Here is a 21,324-nt window from a genome sequence, read left to right as displayed (position 1 = left end):
AAAAAATCAGGTTACATAGTCCAGGCCAAAGCCCTTTGTAGTACAGCTAATATGTGAAGCACATCACTGTGCTTTAAAACTGTGCAGCATCCACATTACAGCAACAAAGACTGCTGATGGTTTAGATGATGGTATTTGTGTCAAACCGCATTAACGTCTTGTCTGGTGAATTCTTACAGGCTTGCATGCTTTGCAAACCAAGAGTCTACAATGTGCTGTATGTGTAGTAAATTTTTTATACGATTTAGGCAATAATGGGTTTTAGACCTGAAGACTTCAAATTGATGACGAATATGCAGGTTGTCCAGTCTTCCTGAGGTCTCAATGTATCCAAAGACTCACAAAAATGTGTGCACTTACCTGTTTAGTACCCTGATCTTTTGGATAATCAGTTTATTCAGTTTCTAACATTATCATTTGTTGTTTTTACAGTGACCCCCAGGCTCTGAATGACTTTTTGCATGGATCAGATAAGGTGAGGCCAAGCATAGTTTGATCCTATGTAAGGAGATAGAACCAACACTAATAACTTAAATATAAAACGATATACAACTGTTCTTTGGAAGTGTTTGTTGTGTTGGTATATATACATCGAATTTTTACTTAAATCTTTGATCATCCTGCTTAGAATTACATGTAACATTTTGCCTATTAAATTCCTCTAGATTGATGGAGATGATCTGCTGGATAACACAGGAGATGCACCCTACTTTGTGGGCACTGGGGTAATAACATTGATTCATGTCTTTGTATTTTATTAGTAGAGTTGTACATTTTCAGTCTGCCCCCAATAAATCGCTTGAGTAAAAAAAAGTTAGGTTTAACTTTAAAATATAGTTTATCACCTCAGTTTCTTTTTAACCTCCCCAGCAGTAACCCGGATTGTGACTCGGGGTAAAAAAAATGGAGGAAGCGGTAACCCCAAGTCACACGCGAGGTAGGTAAACCTATGGGAAAAGATAGTAAAGAAAGCGGTTACCTGATCTGCCGACATCCTTCTTCGCGATGTCCGTCTTCTTTCTTCCTCTGCTCGACTTCCTCTGCACTCGATGAGTCACCGGACAGTTCACAGGGACGTCAGTGCGTACGGACGTTCTGTTTGGGGTGAGGTGGGAAATTCAAATTTATTTGTATTCCATTCAATACAAAATAACTGTATTGAATACAATACAGTAGATTTATATGTGTAAAAGCTGTACATTGACTTTCATGAACATTTATTTTACAGCATAACATAATAGTATATATATAAATTTTTTTAAAAGTTTATTTTAATTTTTTTTTATATTTATTCTTTAGACATGATTTTGTGTTTCAAAGTTTATTATGCTCATACTATTATGTTATACTGTAAAATACATTTCGATGAAAAACAAAGTACCGCTTTTAGACATATAAATCCGGACAGAAATGAACCGCTCAGGAGGTTAAAGAAACCTCATTACTAAATAAAAACTTGTATAATGGAATCTAGTAGACCTTCTTTTCTACTGTTCCTTCACCAAGCCTGCTGGGGACAAAGCTGTAAAACCATTTTTGTGGGTTAAGCGAGTATCTTTTTTGCACTAAATGGGCAAATCACAGGTTAGCTCTAAAGTTTACCCAACCCTAAATTTTATTCCTCTGACTGCACAAAATAAAATGTTTAAGTTAAAATCCATAAGTCAACAGTAGTAGTGTGAGCATCTACCTGCTTGAGTATAATATGTATGGGTGTACACAGGCTACCTCCTCAATATTTACCAAAACCCATGTAATGTGATTAGATCAAATCTTGAAATAAAATTTGTCTATAGTGTCAGATCTTGCTAGAAGTTTGGCTTATTCCTCAGACAAATAGAGTTCAATAATATTAATCATTTCACAGCCACAGGCAGCTTTGGTTGTCCAACAATTTATTGCAAGATATTACAATGAGCTTTGCCAGATAATATGGAAACAATGTGTTCAAGCACAGATTTTTCATATTGCATTTTAACATGTAATAGTACCAGCTGTCTTAAGAGGGAAAGTTCCTTCACTTTGGACAATTTCCTTTCATTTGCTTTTGGGTCTTTAAGACAGAATGGTAAATTTCCCCAACAGGAAAAAGACATCAAAACTATTTTCATTGGGTTTTATTTCTTCCTTTACTATCCAAAACCTTGATAATAGAAAAAACTTGAAATAGAAGAAAAAATAGATATAGAAAAAGAATGTTCTTAGGACAGTTGATAGACATAAAACCTCAATTTCCCTAGATTGATTTCTTTTGTGTTCTCCTGCTGTTCCAATCATTTTCTTTCAAGAAAAACACAGGACTTTCCTTACACTAAAATTGATTTGAAATTGCACCTCTTTTAAGGCTATAAAATGAGTAGATAAGTATTTAGCACATGTAAGAATGCCTAATGTTAGGATCTTTGTTTGTATTTAATGACTTGTGACTTGCTGTACACAAAGCATAAATTTAGCTTTCTACTCTTTATTATTTTCAGCTTCATGTTCAGGAAACTCCTGGTAACCATTTAAACACAGAACCCAACCAGTCGACTGGTGGTGTAGACTTGGACTTTTTGCCAGATGACATCCTTGGGTCCCCATCTGCGGCTAGCGCAAGCCTTGCCAATTCTGACCAGCCATGCGACATTCTTCAGCAGAGTCTGCAGGAGGCCAATATCACGGAACAGACTCTTGAAGCTGAGGCAGAACTGGACTTGGGCCCCTTTCAGTTGCCTACTTTGCAGCCCGTGGTGCCAGCCGCTCCAGATGGGACTCCTCAAATATTTTCCGGAGGTGCGGACCTAATTGGATTGCAGCAGCCAGCAGTGTTGACTCACCAAGCCCTAGTACAGCAGTCGGTGGGGGCAGATGTGGTCAACAAGGCCATCAGTGTTCAGCCCTTTATCCAACAAGTTGGCCTTGGTAATGTTACAATTCAGCCAATCTCCAATCTTCCAGGACTGCCAAATGGTAGCCCTGGGGGAGCTTTGGGTATTGGACAAATACAGGTAGTAGGACAGCAAGTGATGGCCATCAACCAGCCTGGACAGCAGATCATTGCCAAGCAAGTACAGCCAACACAGGTAGCCAACCTGCCAGTGGGCAGCTACCTGACAGGGACTACCCCTGAGCAGCAGCAAGTCACTCTGACATCAAGTGGTGTGTCGCCACAAAATGCAGGATTGGTTTTACAGAACAAAATCCCCACCGTGGCCACCACTTTAAATGGGAGCTCCATGTTCGGAAATGTGTCGACTACACAGTGCACACAATCCTTAACCGTTACTTCCAGTCTGAACAGCCCGGTTATCATACAGAGGACTCCAACCCCAATACAACCCAAACCTGCTGGCGTTCTCCAGCAGAAGCTGTTTCAGATTTCACCTAAACCTTTTGCTCCTAACAACACACTGACCATTCAGGGAGATGCAGCACTGCAGCAGCAGCAGAAAGCCCAACAAAACCTGACGTTTATGGCTGGTAAGCCAGGGCAGAATGTGGTCTTGTCTAGTTTTCCCCAGGGCCTTCCTGCCAATATGTTCAAACAGCCTCCCCCGCAGCAGCAGGCATTAGGCAAACCCATGAGCGTTCAGCTACTAAACCAAGGCAGTAGTATTGTTATCCCAGCTCAGCATGCCCAAGCTATGTTACAAGGACAGAACCAATTCCTCCTGCCTGGAGCATCAACCGTCCAGCAGCTTTCTGCACTGCAGGCCAACATGAGTGGCCAGATTTTGGCTGCATCCCATGCCGGTGGGCAAGCTCACATAATTGCAAGCCAAGGCCCAGGTGGCCAGCTTCTCAATCAGGCCTTACCTGCACAGATCCTAACCAATCAAAACCTTGCTAGCCAGCTGAACTTGGGGCAGGTCCTCACTTCTCAGAACGCTCATGGCACAGCTCATATTTTGTCAGGGCCTATACAGCTGCAGGCAGGGCAAGTTGGTCAGCCCACACTGTTCCAGATGCCTGTATCCCTTGCCAGTAACCTAAGCACCCAAAGTCAGCCTTCGGTAACCACATCCCTGAACCAAGCCGGTCAGACAGTCATCCAAGGAGTGACATTGCCCAACCAGGTGGCCATGTTCAATCCGTCTGATGGCATTGGTCAAGCAGTAAGCATCCAGCAGGCCTCGGCTGGCAGCAGCCAGAGCCCAGGAATCGTACAAGGGGCCAGCCTCCTGCCAAACACAGAGCAAACCTCCATTCTGACCGTCCAAACCACCCAGCAGTCATCACAAGGACAAGCTCAGCTTCAATTGAATGTACAGCAGCAACAGCAGCAGCCGTCACAGCAGCCTTTAGCACCTCCATCCCCTCAACAACCAATGCCAAGCCCCAGCATTGATCCCGGCTCTGAAAAAATTATTCTTAGCCAGACCACACCAGGAAATATCATTAGTGCCGAGTCCATGCAGATGTTCCTCCAGCAGGTTAGTTTGTCCTTTTTTTTTGGTAATTTTTTTCTATTCCTAATGAATTTGCACTTCAATACAACACCTTTAGTTTTTAAAAAATGCAAAAAGAGAATGTAATTTAAGTGCAGAAATGATGGCAACCAATGTGGTTTCAGCATGGCTTTCTGCACTTTGAACATTTGGTGTTCACCCAAATAGCTGATGGGTTGAATGTCTGGTGACTACAGTGGCAAGGTTTCCCTGCAGACATACAGAATGTCTCTCACAGCTACACCGCATTATGGAGATTCGAAACATGTCATTATGATTTGGGTTTGTAATGTTCCCAGTGCTAGGAATTGTCAGGTATCTTGCCACTGGAGTCCTGAAAAGCTAACAAGAATAAGAAAAAAACAAGATGTTGGTTCTGGGTGAAGATGAATTTTAGGCCTATTGCTAGCATGCTTTAGGGATAGATATGGAAGTAAAGTAAATCTGTTGCTTCTACCAAAGGTTCCCCATTTGAGGTCTACAAAGAAAGAAAATATCTGATTGGTTGCTGTTGGCCTTGCTAGGAGTACTTTCAAGAATGTAATTACAATTCCTCTGTTGAGTCTTATAATACCTTAAAAGTATTCAAGTCAAACTAAACCTGCAATACTCACCTGTCCTTATTCCACCCCAGGCCACCGGCATCTTCGTCCTCCTTTTATTCCATATCATCAGTCATCTTTTTCCATCTTGATTGGCCAGGCCAGGATGATTTTTTTTCGTTCCCGCCACAAAGGACAGCTGGGTGCGGTGATCAGGCAGATTGCAAAAAAGGACAGGCAATGTCCCTGCTGCAAGAGTTTTTTTTATTGCTCGTCCGTCCTGATCACCAATTGTTCAATTAATTCCACTTTAAGGAAGTTACCATATCAAGCAACCCAATTGACATATGATTGGAGTTGTAATTATATGTCATATCTGCCTTCTTCACCATGTTAATATTTGTCTCAAAAAGTTATAACCCCACATACAAAGGGTTCTGAAAGTTACTAAAAAGAATGTTTTAGATAATAATCCTATGGGTAATACCTAGATTTTTAAATGAACACTCAGCTAGGCTAGGGTATTTTCCTCATAATAATTTTACTTGGTAAATAACAAGAAAGAGACCATTTTACAGTTTGTTTACCCAAACCACAACTGAGACAGAGCTGCAGGAATCCTCACTGTTTTATCACAAGGCAAGAAATAGACTTCCTGCTGAAATCCATACATCAGATCAATTCTCTACTTACTAAACTCTGTTTGGGCTTCAAACAACCTTTAATGGGTCAGTCTGTTTAAAACAAATATTTCACTTTGTGTAGTTTGAATGGCCAACTTGCATTTTTAAAAGATTTTTTTCTGAAGAATTTCTGTCGAGGATTTCTTAGCCCTACCCATCTGTCATATATGTCACTTTTATTAGTATTGTACAATACATAGAATGCAGGAGGAGGAGTAATGCTATTCATGCTGCAGCAGGTAGATTGAAACTAGTAGTGGGAAAAGGATGAGTGAAAAGTTCAAGAGATATAGGAAGACTGTCAAGTTCAATTTTTTTAACCCATAATTAGGAATAAATAATAGTTTGGGTGGATTGATGTTTTAATTGGTGTCCCAGCACACTGTGTGCACTGCTTTAGGTAAATACTTTTTACAGATTCATTCAGTGAGAAAACAAAAGCTTTGTAAAGGTACAATAAAGCCTAAAATCTGATTCCCTCCAAATGACAGATACAAGGGGCTTCTCTGGCTTGCACATGCTGAATACTTCCCTCTAGTGGCCATATGTATGAACTCCACAGGAAACTTCCTCTGCAATTTATGCAAGAGCTATTATTTTTATTATGAAACAGGATTTTTTTTATAGCGCCAACATATCATGCAGTGCTGTACAATAAATACGGGCCACCATTTTTACACGGCAGGCCTCTAAAAAAAAATTTTTTTTTTACATATTTATGTTGTCACAACACCCTCTTTTAGCTAGCTTTATTGCGCTGTTTACTTGCATTAATTCCTCAGTGTAAGTACTCGGTATTGGAGGAGAAACTTGAAAAAACTTAGAGACCCTTTTGGTTTTCCAAAAATATTCCCATAAGATTATATGTGTGTTTAATGTATTCTAAGTTATTTGCATGCATAAGCCTCCCTTTGTGTAGGCATCCAAGGGCCATGGGGCTGCTGCTGGGCATCACCATCTTGGATGTTATGTCAGCATACAATGAAAAGGAAAAAGCTGCCATTAAGCATTGAAATTACTTTTCAATTTTTATCTACAAGTTGATGACATGGTCACTTTAACCTCCCTGGTGGTGTAATTATGTCAGTATTTTTATGCCAAAAGTGGTACAATTGTTTTGTATGGAAATTTATTTTACATTGTAGGCCTATAACTCCTAGGCATAACTCACTGAAATATGTCCAATATTTAATAAATTTAATAATAAACTTTAAATAAAAAAAACAGAAAAATATATTAGCAAGGGGGCATAAAAATACCGAAACCTGTAATATAACTGGTACAGTAGCATGTATAATACAGGTTGACAATCAAAAATCTGGCAACCTCCGGACCTGAGGTGTGCCAGATTTTCTAAAAAAAAAAAAAAATTTTTTTTTATACTTACCTTCAAACACAGGATAGCCTTTCTCTCGCTGCACCCGCAGACATCTGGCACAGTTCTAGGGAGCAGTAAGCAGGGACGTCTCAATGTCTATTTAGTGTAGTAAGCAAGACCTAACAGCTGTTTCTGCAGTGCCAATAAAACGTTAGTGGCCAAACAGTGTACTACAGTTCGTGTATTGAAAATGCGATACGATTACTGAATTCAATATATATATATATATATATATATATATATTGATTACTGGATTCAATACATTTATTTTGTATTGCCGGAGGACACCGATGGGACCAGGTAAGTGTTTTTGGTTTTTTTAAATGTTTTTAGCTACCCTCGGGGTTACCGCTTTCAGCATGTTTTTTTACCCCAAGCCACACTCTGGATTACCGCTCAGGGGGTTAGGAATCAGAAATTGCTTGTGTTGCCAAAAGTAACCAATCAGATTTGAGCTTTGATTTCTTTCATCTTTACTCTGGAAAAAACTATTTTTTAGGATCAAGAATAATAATTTCCCTTTTTACATTTTTTTTTTAAATTGGCCTGCTATTTTATTTTCTATTTGCAGTTCTATGTTTTTTTCCAAATTGTCATAAATTTTATGATTATTTGATGTTTTGTGTGAGTAAGTATTTAACAGACAGTTGCTGGTGTTGGACATTACAGAAGGAACAGCAGCAGCAGTTATACGAAGCGGCGCTGAAATCACAGCAGGAAAGCAGCCTGGTTCAAACCTCGGCAGCCCCACACCTGACATTGCCAATCTACAGCATAGCCGCTTCTGGCAGCACTTTGAGCAGCATCAGCACCTCCAGCAGCAGTAGCGTACCCGCCTCCGTCATAGTGAGCAGCAGTGCCGGCTCCGCAGCCCAGCCCAACCGCGAACTGGCCCAGAACCATACAACACCGGAATCCAAAGGACACTTACCTCATTTCCCTGCCAGCCAATCACAGCAGGCTATGTCCTGCCAGGTAGCCACTCCCCTCAACTTAGTTTGCTTTCACCCAAAACTCTCCTGTGGCTCTTCCTCTAGTCTTCTTTCCCGTAACCGTGTGGTGGCAGATCTTCCCTCTAATTCCTGTGTGACCCCGTGCAGTGCCGTAGCTTATACATTAGCCAGGGTCTTCCTGATGTCCATAGACAAAGTCTTCTAAACCAGCTTCATTGCATATACAGCAGCAGTACATGGTCACGATTTGTGGGTAGAGCAAAGTCATTTTGTTTCTGCACTTTGAATCACAATGTTGGTATTTATAAACAAATATTTTACACATTTCTGTATTCATTGAGCTGTATGATTTAATGAAGCTGGTCACCCTTGCCTATGTAAAGCAAGGGGTATGTTTGATTAAAGTAAGTTGAGACATCTAATTGCTGTCCCTTTAAACAAATACCAAGCATGAAAGATGTGTGATAGCGAATAACAATTTTCAGCAATTTTAAATACATTTATATAAGAAACCTAGCAAAAGGGATTAGAATTACCACGCTACATGTACTATAACCCTAGAGCAGCTTGTTGCTGCCCTTTCAGGTTCTTGTCATTGCAGGAGTGTAGTTTATGCTCATATTTTTGATATAACTACCATCATGGGGGTACATGGAGGGTTTAGTTCAGTATATAATAAACTGGGATAAAGAACAATGAAATATACACATTCCCTTTATATACTGCGGCCGGCATTGAGGGTCCCTCTTTCTCTTCTGCTGGCTCTTGCTTGCTCTTTATTTTGTACTGTTACTAATTTCTCCTTCCTCAAACGCTGCTGCTGTTCTCTGGTTAATTTCATCCTAATCCCTAACCTCCCTTGCACACTGCGTGTGTTCTTGTGAAATGCTTCCCCTCCTGTTTCCTGTGTTTTAACTGTAGTGCTGGGATACCATTGGGTTATAGCAGAACCAGCTAAATGTTTTTGTATCTTTTGTACAGAGAATATATCGATTAAAGTTTATGTCTCTTGTAGAAGCCACTAGAGTAAAACAGGATTGTTTTCATTTGTAAGAAGAAACCTGCATAGACTTTATTACCACAAGCCAGTGCAATGCATCTACATACACCACACTGCCCCATATGTAGATTAAAAAAAAGGCAAACAAAGCTAATTACAAATGCAGGAGCTTCTTTCTCTGCCATATTGCCCAGCCCTGTCTATCAGGAGACCTACATTTTCTCTGCTAAATTTAAGCAACACTTAATATCCTTGTCCCTCCACCAGCATATGACAGTAAGGAGCAGCAGCAGAGTAATAAGCTCATCTCTCTGTCACTCTGCTCTGCTGAGAATATTGATAGGAAGAAAAAGCAGAGCTTCTCATGTCTGAGTTTTGATGTACATGAGTTTTGATGTACATGGGTGTACATGGACCATATCCAGATACTTTCATGGCAAAAATCTATTTGCCTGAAGTCCATATTTGAGTAGAAAAGACATTTAGACACATGCCAGGTAAATGTGGACACGAGGATCGTAATTACACAGGGATTTGTCCTAACACTGATGGCTGTACCTACCTTGCCTTTCAGTACATGTGAATTACATCTTTATTCGCTCAAAGAAATGGATCACAAAACTCAAACAGATTTAAAAGCGTGAGCAGTGAGCTGCATGTAGAGACACAGCTCCTTGGCTCCTGTGAATATGTGTGGTGGAACAGGTGTGTTCGGTGTACCTGTATTGACCCAGACCTTAGTAAAGGGCATTTGTCATCTCGTAACGAGCCCCTCTAGGTCCCTGCAGCTATTATACTCTAAAGCAAGTAAACTGCTTTGTAAGATGGCTGAGTATGAGTTGAGATTAAATGAAACCTCTGTTAGGTTGTAACTGTTGCCTGCCCTATTCAATTATAAATTGCTTTCAGTTTTGTCTGACCTTACTTTAGGAACTCAGAAATATATAGAGACACAGATCGAAGTTGTAACCCTTCCCCACTTTATTGCAAATCATTTTGGGGGGACATAGGCTTTAGTTTAGTAGATTTCAACTATGCTATTGAACTTATGATCCAACATTGTAAGACTCCTCTACTGAAACCAGTATTCATCTGAAGCTGTATAAATTGAAGTATTCCTCATACCAAGCTATAAGGCCATCTATAGTGGTATAGCAGGCCCTGCCGTTTTGATCCTATAGTATTTTAGGGTCACCTAATATATACCTTTTGTTCTATGTATGCCCATCATGCCTTAGTATTTTAGCTCAGTGTCAGTAAATCCTGTATTCTACTATAAGGTTAATATGTTATTTTACAGGAATAGTTTCTCCACCTTCCAAAACTTGTATTGATCTGGTAGTATACATTTTATGAGGAACAAAGTAAACACACACACCTTCACCTTTTATATAACCAACTCCTGTTTTAACTCTATAGGTCTTTTGTTTTTTATTTTAATTTTTTTTTGTTTTTATATATTCTTAGTTTTAAATAGCTGGCTATGGATTGTGAATTGTTTTGTAATTGGGCAGTATTGGTGTTTGTTTTTTTTTTTTTTTTAATGAATCACACTATTAATCCTAAAGTATGCTTACAGGACTGTAGTAAGCTGAGTTGTAGCACAGTGAATGGTTGGATCCATGATGTGGTGTACGTTTAATCTCTGATAAAGTTACCACTCTACAGTGTATATAACTGTCCTCTAATGTTCTGTTCTGTCATCTAGATTCCCACCGGACAACAGAAGCTTCCAGGAGCCTCTCCTTCCCACACACTACCTCACCCACCCAGCCCACAGCTCCAGGCCTCCCATCACTCACAAATGCAGTCCCCCCACCAGTCACGTCCTCCTTCTCAACCACAGCCCCTGTCCCGGCCACCCTCTCGGCCCCATTCTCGGCCTCCATCCCAACCTCCGAGTATCCCTCGTCCTCCCTCTGAACCACTTTCCCGATCCTGTACTCCTCAGATGCAGAATCTGTTTGTCATTCAGAATCAGATCTCTTCATCACCTCACGGTTCTTCCCAGCACCCTCTGCGTCCTCCTTCTCAACCTCAGGTACAGACGCCTTTCCCAACGCATCAGGCACTGTCTGCTGAAATGCCGCAAACCCTCTCATCCCCTCAGCAGCACATTCAGCTCCAAGTACAGCTGAGCACCTCACAACCTGAAATTCGGTCAGGTGTCCCCATTTCCCTGCAGGCCACACCAGCCACATCCGATTCCTCACAGACCCACTCATTCCCCGTGCAGTTCCAGGCGCAGGCATCTATTAAACAACAGGGCCCTACCCAGTCCATTCACATAACAGAGCAGCAACGTACCTTCCAGATGACCCCCAGCCAGTTCCAGGCTTTGGCCTTATCCAACACCCTGCCACAGCAGAAACAGTTGTTGGAGAGGTATCAGCAGGTAAGAACATTGGACTTGTGTTGCAGTTTTGTCTTGAAAATGTACAGGTGCCCAGACTATAGATATTGACTACTCTGTGCATTTAATGCGGAGTTATACATTTTCACATATTACAACAAAAGTTGGGTTTCTAACATCTTAGAAACACCTGTTGTGTATGTGTATTAAAACAGTGCTTGTGTTTATAAATGTTAAAAATATATCTGTCCAAAATGGAAAGGTGAATGAGAGCTTGCTGAGGGCAACATCTCCTAGCTTTGGGTTGGATTTGTGAACCAACAGCAACCAGGTATTATTTTACTAATTTGACTTCAGTAATCTTAAGGGCTTTCAACTGCTGCACTTTGCGTTGTTTGCTGTTAGACTTTTGCTGTAAGTGTGTTTAGAGACTACTCTGGAGAGTATTTTTTTTTGCCTAATTAAAGTTTACCCTTTATCTTATTTCCTAGATGCAGCAGCAAGGTCTGATGATACATCAACAACCACAAGGGGGCGCCCAAACATCCCCCGCTCTTGCTGGACAGTACAACACTCAGTCATCTTCAGTGTTGATCAGTGGACAAGGACAGCCATTGCCAACACAAGCTTCTCTACATGGGCACTCCCCTGGCCAGGTGTTGGTGCAGCAAGCTGCTGTATCACACAGTGATTTGACAAAGATGCAGACAACCATCACCCAGGCGGCTCAACTTTCCACACTACTACAACAGCAGCAGCAGCAACAACAACATCATCATCAGCAGCAGGCATCGGTTCTAGTAAAGACTTCAGGTGGGATTAAAGTTTTCTTCCAGGAAATCTACCCGCTATCATGCATGCTTTCAGGAAGCGGTGATCTCTTTGCAGAGGTCAACACACTGCCTACGGAGTCAAAGCTAGAGCTGTCCAGTCAGCTAAGAGCATGAGCTTAATATGTAGCATGCAGGGATTCTCCTGTAAGACCAACATCACAGCTAGGGTCACACTGCACATCTACTGGATGGGGCAAGCTTTTCAGCTAAATTAAGGTTCAGTTAGACTTTTTAGTGTTTGCATTTACATTACATAACCACACTGTAAGTCCAAACAGTCTCTTTAAGGAGAAATAACTTCCTGTTTATAGGACCCAAAGACACAAAGGATAAATGCCTCTTAGGAAGCAGTCTGACCCCTGCCAGTGTTTAGCTGTTAGGTTTGCTGAGCAAGATTCTATTGAGAAGCTTTGCAGTGTACGAGGTGAACACAGCAGGACAAAAGCTTTAATGAACAATGGGTTAGGAGGATGCTGTGACTGCAGCACTAACATAGATCGGGAATCTGAGTCTCTGGGATGGCTTCTTAAGCCACTGCCTATATGTTAGGCTGTCTACATGTCTATAATAGGAAAAGTGCCTTGTGGACAATCTTGGCATTCCATGTGTGAACGATAAATGAACAATTCTGATTCTATATACCACAGGGGATTATATTTCTAGTACATTATTTTGCCATTCAAAATTCAGTGGTGGGGGTTGGCACCTAGCCGTAATTTGTTTTAAGAGGTCAGTTTTTTTTTTTTCTAAATTGCTTCCATATTTCTGACCGCATAAAAAAGTTTTTGTTACCTGATCATTGTACATAGAAGACCCACCATGCCACAAGACTTATTTTTGTCATGCATTGTTTTCAGCTGCTCCTGGAACGCAAGATGCGTCTGTTTTCCCCAACACGACTGGGAAAACATCGGTGGTGCAGGGGAAGCCTGTCACTGCTATTCCTGTACACAGCCAGGTAAGGAACTGTACCAATTACACAATTCTAACACCAAGGCAGTGTTTGTTGTTTTGGGGAATGTGACAACAAGGTGTGTTCACCTAAAGAGAACATGTTTGTTATGATCTCTTCTCTTTCAGGCTAAAACCGGAGTGATCAGCTCAGTGCCTACTATCAGCCTGGGAAAGGGCTCCTTACAAATCCAAGTTGTTGGAAAGAGCATCTCTCAGATTGTACCTGCTTCCCAAGTCCAGAGCCAGTCTCAGGTATGTACGCTGACCATGCTGGATGTCACACAAAACCCCTTCCATCTAATAAACACAAAATTAATACCAGACATTTGAGGATGCTGCTATAATACTATAATAGTAAGCCCAACATGCTAATCATGCAAGGGTGAAATATAAGCCCTCCCCTAAAAGTAAGCCCTATAGGCTTCTTCGGAGGGTGCGGTCACCTGATACAGGGAGGGATACCATGAGGAAGGAGAGAGCAGAGAGAGAGCAGATTTTCAAAGCACTGGGGCAAGGGGTGAAGAAATTGCATGGTTAATTAACCTACGGTACTCTGGTGTGACACTAAAACTAATAGGAGGTTGGTGGATTCTCTTTTCAAAGGGTCCTTTTTTTTGTCCATTCTTATTCATGACTTCTTGTATATAAGAAAAAAATCTGTGATTTTGACAGGTCACAAGTAACACAAGTATCTTTCTATAGCATTGTAATATTGGTTACAGGTTTTGTAATAGGTGCTTGTACCGTAGTACTCTAATACTTCCATTGGCCACATGATGTTTTGACATTAAATGTTAAATATTCAAATATATGTTCAGACACTTGATAATTTATTGTGAATAAAAAAAAAAAAAAAATAGGACATCCCCTGAAAATAAGCCCTAATGCGAGTATCAGAGGTAAATATAAGACCCTGACTTATTTTTGGGGGAAACACGGTAATCCTTTACCAGTAATGTATTCTATCAATTTATTGCTTGAAATAATTCTCAGGATTAAGACATACTAAACCTAATGATAGTTAGAGACTGTAGTTGTTTTGCAGGATTGCTTGGAAACTGGAGACAAGCTGCAGAAGGCAGTCAGTCTTTGGATTAGAGATTACTGTTATCTCTCACTTCCATTACAGATTGCTGGAGTCCCAGAGACTTAAAGTACTGCAAGGCCACGCGTTGTCTTTGGGCACAGGCATAGACTGGATCTACAGTGTGACTGGGGAATGAGAAAATATCTCACTGCCCATCTTCTCTGTGCAGGAGTGGTTCTCAGCCTTGGGATATGTAAACTGCTATAGAAGTTGGGTTTTAGGGCGTTATCTCCCTCTAATGTGATATTTTTGTCATGTTTTCTCTATCTGCTATGTATTTATCATTAATGTGTCTGCCTTCTGTTTTTTTTTTTTTTTTCCCTTTTAGTTTGATAGTAAATTTGGAACGCTTAAAAAACATCAGACACTACAGCCAAACAAGGAAGCCTGGTGAGCATACATTGTATTTATAAAGAGCGCATGATGGATGTCTGCAGCATGTTTAGCATTGTAGACCTAGGTGGGTGCTTGCTTTTTCTGCTGTTACTACTTTGTGCAGCGGAGGGCGCCAACAGACGTGTCAAAAGTACAACACAAAAGGCCACAGAGGGTGTTAAAGCAAACAGTTCTCTTTAAAAAAAGGGAAACTCCAATGTATTTGTTGATTGTTTGGGTGCACCTATCAGATTGTAAAATATTTTTTCCCTACTCTAAGAGCCAGACCCCTTGTGTCCCATGTAGTGGAGGTGCTTTGCCATTGTTATCTAGTAGTGCAGGAACCTAGATGACTGTGTTGTACCATATAATGTAATGACCGCCCAAATGCTGACATTTATATAGAAGCTTGAGTGGAGCGAGCTTTTTGCTGTATAAAAGACATATTGATATAAATCGTGATACTTATTCAACAGAATTTTTATTGTTTTATGTAAATGTTTTATTTATTGTTAACTTCATGTTGGTCCTACAGCTTCTTGGAGCAGCTACATAAACACCAGGGCTCAGTCCTGCACCCAGATTACAAGACGCCCTTCCACTCATTTGAAGATGCCCTGCACAGACTCCTCCCCTACCATGTGTACCAGGGTCTGCTTCCCACTTCACATGACCTAAGCAAAGGTAGGTCGTTTTCATATTTCCTGTCTAATGGGAATATTTTAATTTCTTAGATTTATATCTGCATGCTTCTGATGTATGTTTAGTTATACTCAGCTCTGAGCTGCATAGGAATATGTTAAAAAGACATTTCTTTTTTTTGTTATTAGCAATCGGGAATAACAGTTGGTACGGGATTGCTTAGTGTCAAATAGTATTTGTATTTTGGCTTGCAAACTTTTGTTTACCAGTGTACAATTTATGCTTTGATTTCCCCCACATTTGAATGGCTAAACTTTATTTTTCCACTTTGTCTAGTGGACGACGAGTTTGAGACCGTGTCCACTCAGCTCCTGAAGCGCACCCAGGCCATGCTGAACAAGTATCGCTTGCTGCTTTTAGAAGAGTCCAGGGTGAGTGTAATGGCACATTAAATGTCCTGACTGTTCATTCAAGACTTGGATCCCATTCTAGGGATTATACACTACACAAAAATACTATTCCAATACTTCTATGTTATTTAGGAGGACACAACTTTACTTGTAAGGTAACAAAGTCCAATAGTACCTTATTTGAAGGCCTTAACATTTGGTTCCACTAGGCTATCTGAAGGGTTTTCCTGAGATTGTTTTATCAAAACCAGAAGACAATAGTAAGCCAGTCAAAATGTTCTTTTTATGTTTGATTGGTCAGTAGAAACGTTCCTTCTTTAGTCATTGCCCCATGGGTCTCTGGGAATGCTACAGCTTTTAATAATGTGTATGGTGTGATTTTTAGTTCTGTGCTCTGATCATGATTCCTCCCCTTATGCAGAGAGTGAGTCCTTCTGCGGAGATGGTAATGATTGACAGAATGTTCATTCAGGAAGAGAAAGTTGCTTTGTCTCTGGACCGACAGTTGGCAAAAGAAAGACCAGGTAATCCACATCCCCATTCTTAACTTCACCATTAGGAGGCAGCACAGGATATCTGACTTTTATTTATTAATAATATTAAACAGGATTTATATAGCACCAACATATTACGCAGTTCTGTACATTAAATAGGGGTAGCAGATGACAGACAGATACAGACAGTGACACAGGAGGAGGAGAGGCAGCAAATTGAACAACTTTTTCTATTTAAAGGCAACTAGAGTTCATTTTTATATTCTTTTTGGTTTGGTTTTGTATTCAGCCTTGTAGGTCCTCTCTCCAATTTATTAGGAAGTTTTCAGAATTGTCACAGTGTGATTTCAGGATAGACGCATAATCTGTTTCTTTCCATTTGAGCAGAAAGGGAAGAGTAAGCACAAATACTCTACTCCCCTGCATCTGGCCACATACCTTACAATCTGTTAATACAGTTTAGTAGATTTACCACAGTTATGTAGTTCAAAAGATCAACCTGACTAGAGATATAGATATATAAATATAAATGTGTGTATGTATATATATATATATATATATATATATATATATATATACACAATATTTTATATATAATGGATTCATAGGATTCAGTTGGCGCAAAACAACTCAAAACTTATTTGATGTATTTTCTTTGACAAATGTTTGCTAACTTTGCTATTCTTATTTCTGCAGATGAATACGTTTCCTCTTCTTCACGCTCTCAAGCTGTAAACCCTTCCGTGGCTTCCGTCTCTTCCTCGCCATGCGCTGCCCCTGTAGCAGAGATCCAGAAACCCAGTGTAGTGCAGACCTCCACACCAATACATCCTACCAAGCTAGTAATTAAGCACAGCAGTGGGGGCTCCCCTTCTGTCACTTGGGCCAAAGCTTCACCGTCACTTGATGCAGATGACGACGCACTCCCTTCGCGCAGCAAACCTCCAATCAAAACGTACGAGGCTCGTAGTCGTATCGGGCTTAAGCTGAAGATCAAGCAGGAGGCAGGGCTGAGCAAAGTCATCCATAACACTGCTCTGGATCCGGTTCATCACAATCCTCCTCCACCACCTCCACCACCTGCTCCTCCCACAACACCTGCCAGCACCGTCATCAAGACAACGGTTAACCCAACCCCTGCCGCAACCACCACACCAGCTGGGCAGATGAATGGCACACTGGACCACTCATCACCTGCTGAAAAGAAGCCCTTGGCAACATTCTGCAGGCTACCCCTCCGCAAGACTTATCGCGAGAATGTGGACGCCTTTGTAACTGGTAAGCCATCAGACACTAGGTCAGCAGTTGAAACTCCTGCACAAGCGCCAGTTATGCCACAATCAATAAAACAAGAGGATGTATCCAGAAGTGTCATCACATCCCACAAGATGCAAGGAGTCCCGGAGAGTGGAAAGAAAAAAGAAGAAAGCTCTAAGCTGGTATTCTTCAGCAGAGGGGAAACAAAGATGAATAATACCGATGAGACAACAATGAGCTTGAGGAGAGACAGGGACAACGAGCCAGGATTCTATCGGCACGTGGTGAAATCCGAACCAACAGACCATGAGTCTGAGTTAAATTGGGAGATGCCACTTCCATCAGCAAAAAGACTGAAGTCTGAGCAGTATGATGTGGATAACGCTAGCTTTTCAAGTGACAGCCCCCAGGACGACACTCTAAATGAGCACCTGCAGAGCGCTATCGACAGTATCCTTAACCTGCAGCAACCCCAGGGTGGAGGAAGTTCCAACACCCTTCTGCGTTCTACAACACAGTCTTCGTACCATCACTCCTCTTCCTCTTCTCCCTTCTCCTCCCCAGTTCACCGCACAGACTCGTACCTTACCCCCAACCACAACGGAGGCTTGGGGGCCAGGACGTTAAATAGATAACGGGAAGGAAATGATTGAGCGAGCCGTATGAAATAAATTGATAAATTGCCCGGGGAGAAAAACGATAATGTCTTGAGCAGGACATGAGCCACTGCAGTACTTGGAGACAGAAGGGCACACATTTTCAGAATAAGCCTCAATTTTCTTTTTTCCCCTCACTTGTCCGCATAATGCGGCAAGTGGTTCCATGGAGAAATTGTGCCGCTTCTTAGGTGGAAAGTTAGAACTTTCCGGCACAGGCCGGTTATCTCCCCAGACAGAACTTTTCAAAGGACTCATTTAACTGGTGATCTGTTGCCTTCAAAACTTTTATTTTTTTTTCCTCCCCTATTACCTCCCATTTCCATCTGTTTTTCTCATCTCAACTTGAACTGTCAAGAAAAAAAAAAAATACAACTGAATTAAAAACTTTAGCCCTGAAGGAGGAAACTGAAGGGACTGGCTTCAAAACAAACGTATTAAAGTTTATTGTAATGATATTTCTTTAAGTTATTCAAGCATCAAAGGCAGGGGATTTTTTTAGGTTCTGTGTCGTATTTTTTTATTATTATTATTTTCCTATCTGGGAAAATAGCAAATGAATGCACAGTGCACATGGATGGCACTATACATGAAAAATATTCACTTTTTTTGTTTTTGGGGTGCACCAAGAATAAAGGGGTATCATCAGATATGGGGGTGGTAGATATACATACAAGCTATCTTTTGCAACATTGCCTTGGAGTTGGACTAGTACGTCTGTGCTGGATAGGGTAACCCTGTCCCTGTCACACCCTATATTAGAAATGTGCGAGAATAGGCAAATTAAGGATGGATATATTGGCTGGATTGCAGAGAAAGGTAGCATTAAGGCTAATGGATCAATCTGCAAAGGCAAGCAAGGAGCATTCCTTCTCTTCACATTACTACTGTGACATTTTTGCTTGTCATGGGCAACTTTTGACTATAGCATATTTCCTGGAAGGATTCCCCCAATCCATAGCAGCAGAAAACACTGGGTAGCTTCTCGCACTTTGCATATTTTACTCTAATAGGCCTAACTATTAGATGCCCTCTGGGGTCAACCTAAAGTGGAACTTCCACTTGCTTGATCAGACAGGTTATTGTTGTAGAAAGGGACAGGTGGTATCCTATCTGTGTCTTACCTACCTGATCGCTGCGGGTTCCTGGCAACAAAACTGAGCTGCCAATATTCAGTCGGCATTGGGTGCCAGGCAAACCCGGCTTCCCACGTGTGTCATGGGGATGAATAAACTTCATCCCAGGATAGCCTAAGACTGTCCCCAGAAATAAAGAGAAGGAAGATGGCTGCGCACTGCAATTAAACAGGGATAGGTGAGTTATGCTGCTTTATCTATACTTTAAGTATTCCCAAGAGCTTAAGTGGTGCAGTTTAGCAAAATTAAACTCAACCATGTTTCAAAGGAAACCAATTAGTGGCAGCCTGTATCATGCAAAAACATTTTGTTTGCCATTACTGAAAATGCTAGTTTTCTTGCTGTCACACTGAGTGAGGGACTTGGGAGGTGTTAAACCCAGTAAATACCTGACAGGAGGAGGTTGGTGGGAAAGACCAAAGGTTTCTTTCTCTACCAAGTTATTTTATCCGTGTTTAGCTGAGCTGTAGGTGGAATGTAATCCCTTAGTAGGTCACGATTGCCATAACTTGGTAGTTTGTAAATTGCACATGGATACCCGGGGACACTATAAATCTACCAATGTTTCCGTTCGGCAAGTTTGCAGATTGTATCCCCTCCTCAGCATTAACACAGGCAGAGCAAGCATGAGCTGCATCACCCAAATGTTTGTTTCCCCTTCTAATTGGGTACTTGGGATAGGTGACCCAGTTAAAACAGCACATAGTCCTAAAATAATTTGACAGATCAATTGCATTTATAAATAATGGTATTGGAAATTAGCGGTAGTGCCTGTTGTGATGTCTGTGTTTTCTTCTAGAGGCAAGTCCCAGTAAATTGCAGTAGTCATATGTCAGGGTTCCATCATTGAGTTGTTTTTTATGCAAGGTCAGATGTCTGCAAAGCAAAAACCTCCCTATGTGTCCTCCCTCATCCAGACAGACGTTCTGTCTGCTCCTTACTGTACTAACCTTTCGCCAATTTGGTATTTATTTCCATTCGCAAAAAAGGAAAACATAATCGTGCCCCCCTTCTTTCATCTTTCACCCTTCCGATCCCCAAACCAACATTATGGTATAAATATAGTACTATAAAAGAATTTCTACTGTATTTATAATGTAGAATGATTTTTTTTAAAGAATGATGTACATTTAGTACTTCTGTGTAAATTAAATTTGTTCCTCTTTTTAAAAACTATTTTTTTTTTTTTGAACAAATGTTTAAAAATACAGAGTTTCAAAAGATGCAAGAGTGCTGATGTTTGTTTGAAAGCAGAGATGTGTGCCAGTAGAGGTAAAAAATCTGAAAGGTATAATATGATATAAGAAGTGGCCTGGCTTAAACTGTTTTCTAAAGGTAAAATTACTGCCCGTCAGTGTTTTACTCTGTATACATTGCTCATATAGGCCTTAGCGCATACAACCCGCTTTAAAAAGCTTTCCTAAAGCCTGTAAAGCACCCTATTGCTCCAGTTTGGGAATGTACAAAATCTTTTTGAGAATGAAGCTTACTGAAGCCTGCTGGCAGCTTTTTTAAAGGGAGTCCGCACATTCCTTGATATTTGTGTATATTCCAAAAGTATAACTGAATGGTACCAAAAAAAATGACAACAAAGCTTGCAGAAAGCCAACCAGTGCTTTTAATGCCAGCTAAACAAACTGCATGTTCTCAGGGTTAGGGCATCCCATTTATTTGAACAGTCTGGCCAATACTTCACTTTGTTCCGAAAATCAGACCTGTAGTATATTCAGAAGCACACAATAAATAGTGTGTCCCAAACATATAGTATAGTTACCTGTGGCGCAGTGCAATGCACTCCAGTAGAACACTAGGGTGACAATAGGAATGGATGGCACTGCATCATATTAGGTATATTCTTGCAGCATTTACATGTAAAATGGGCTTTACAGCAGCAACTCTTTATCCAGCTACAGATTCCAGAGAATACAGGCTTGCAGCTGCTACTGTGGTCCTTAAGTTGATTCGGGCAGAAGCTGATACTTTATGTACAGCCTGGGCCTAGAAATGAATGGGATTGATTTAAAGACCAACCCAGGTAACTGCACTATTACCTCTTTGGCCAGGTTTAGTTTAATCCTGCTATACATTCATGAACAATCCAGCCAGGCACGTGTAAATGGTGGACTGCAGACAAGGCACAT

The 21,324-nt window shown here is 40.9% G+C and overlaps 1 protein-coding gene across 2 annotated transcripts in view; it reads left to right on the top strand.

Moving 5' to 3' along the window:
* Window positions 1-20,356, top strand: part of BICRA (BRD4 interacting chromatin remodeling complex associated protein) — a 20,952-nt gene extending 596 nt beyond the window's left edge. Inside the window, exons 2-14 of one of the 2 annotated variants that reach the window (XM_072430125.1) lie at window positions 433-475; window positions 666-725; window positions 2,478-4,415; window positions 7,703-8,008; window positions 10,695-11,381; window positions 11,831-12,152; window positions 13,030-13,130; window positions 13,253-13,378; window positions 14,542-14,603; window positions 15,124-15,272; window positions 15,567-15,661; window positions 16,062-16,164; window positions 16,831-20,356. In XM_072430125.1, the coding sequence (XP_072286226.1) occupies window positions 433-475; window positions 666-725; window positions 2,478-4,415; window positions 7,703-8,008; window positions 10,695-11,381; window positions 11,831-12,152; window positions 13,030-13,130; window positions 13,253-13,378; window positions 14,542-14,603; window positions 15,124-15,272; window positions 15,567-15,661; window positions 16,062-16,164; window positions 16,831-18,026 (5,188 nt within the window). In that variant the 3' untranslated portion in view covers window positions 18,027-20,356. The remainder of the gene's footprint in view (window positions 1-432; window positions 476-665; window positions 726-2,477; window positions 4,416-7,702; window positions 8,009-10,694; window positions 11,382-11,830; window positions 12,153-13,029; window positions 13,131-13,252; window positions 13,379-14,541; window positions 14,604-15,123; window positions 15,273-15,566; window positions 15,662-16,061; window positions 16,165-16,830) is intronic. The other variant, XM_072430126.1, reaches the window with a different exon arrangement.
* The last annotated feature ends 968 nt before the right edge of the window (window positions 20,357-21,324 follow it).

This window comes from Pyxicephalus adspersus, chromosome Z (genome assembly GCF_032062135.1).
Source record: "Pyxicephalus adspersus chromosome Z, UCB_Pads_2.0, whole genome shotgun sequence".
NCBI classification, from domain to species: Eukaryota; Metazoa; Chordata; class Amphibia; order Anura; family Pyxicephalidae; genus Pyxicephalus; species Pyxicephalus adspersus.
The sequence above is the reverse complement of the archived record's forward strand: the minus strand, read 5'-3'. Positions and strand labels throughout refer to the sequence as shown.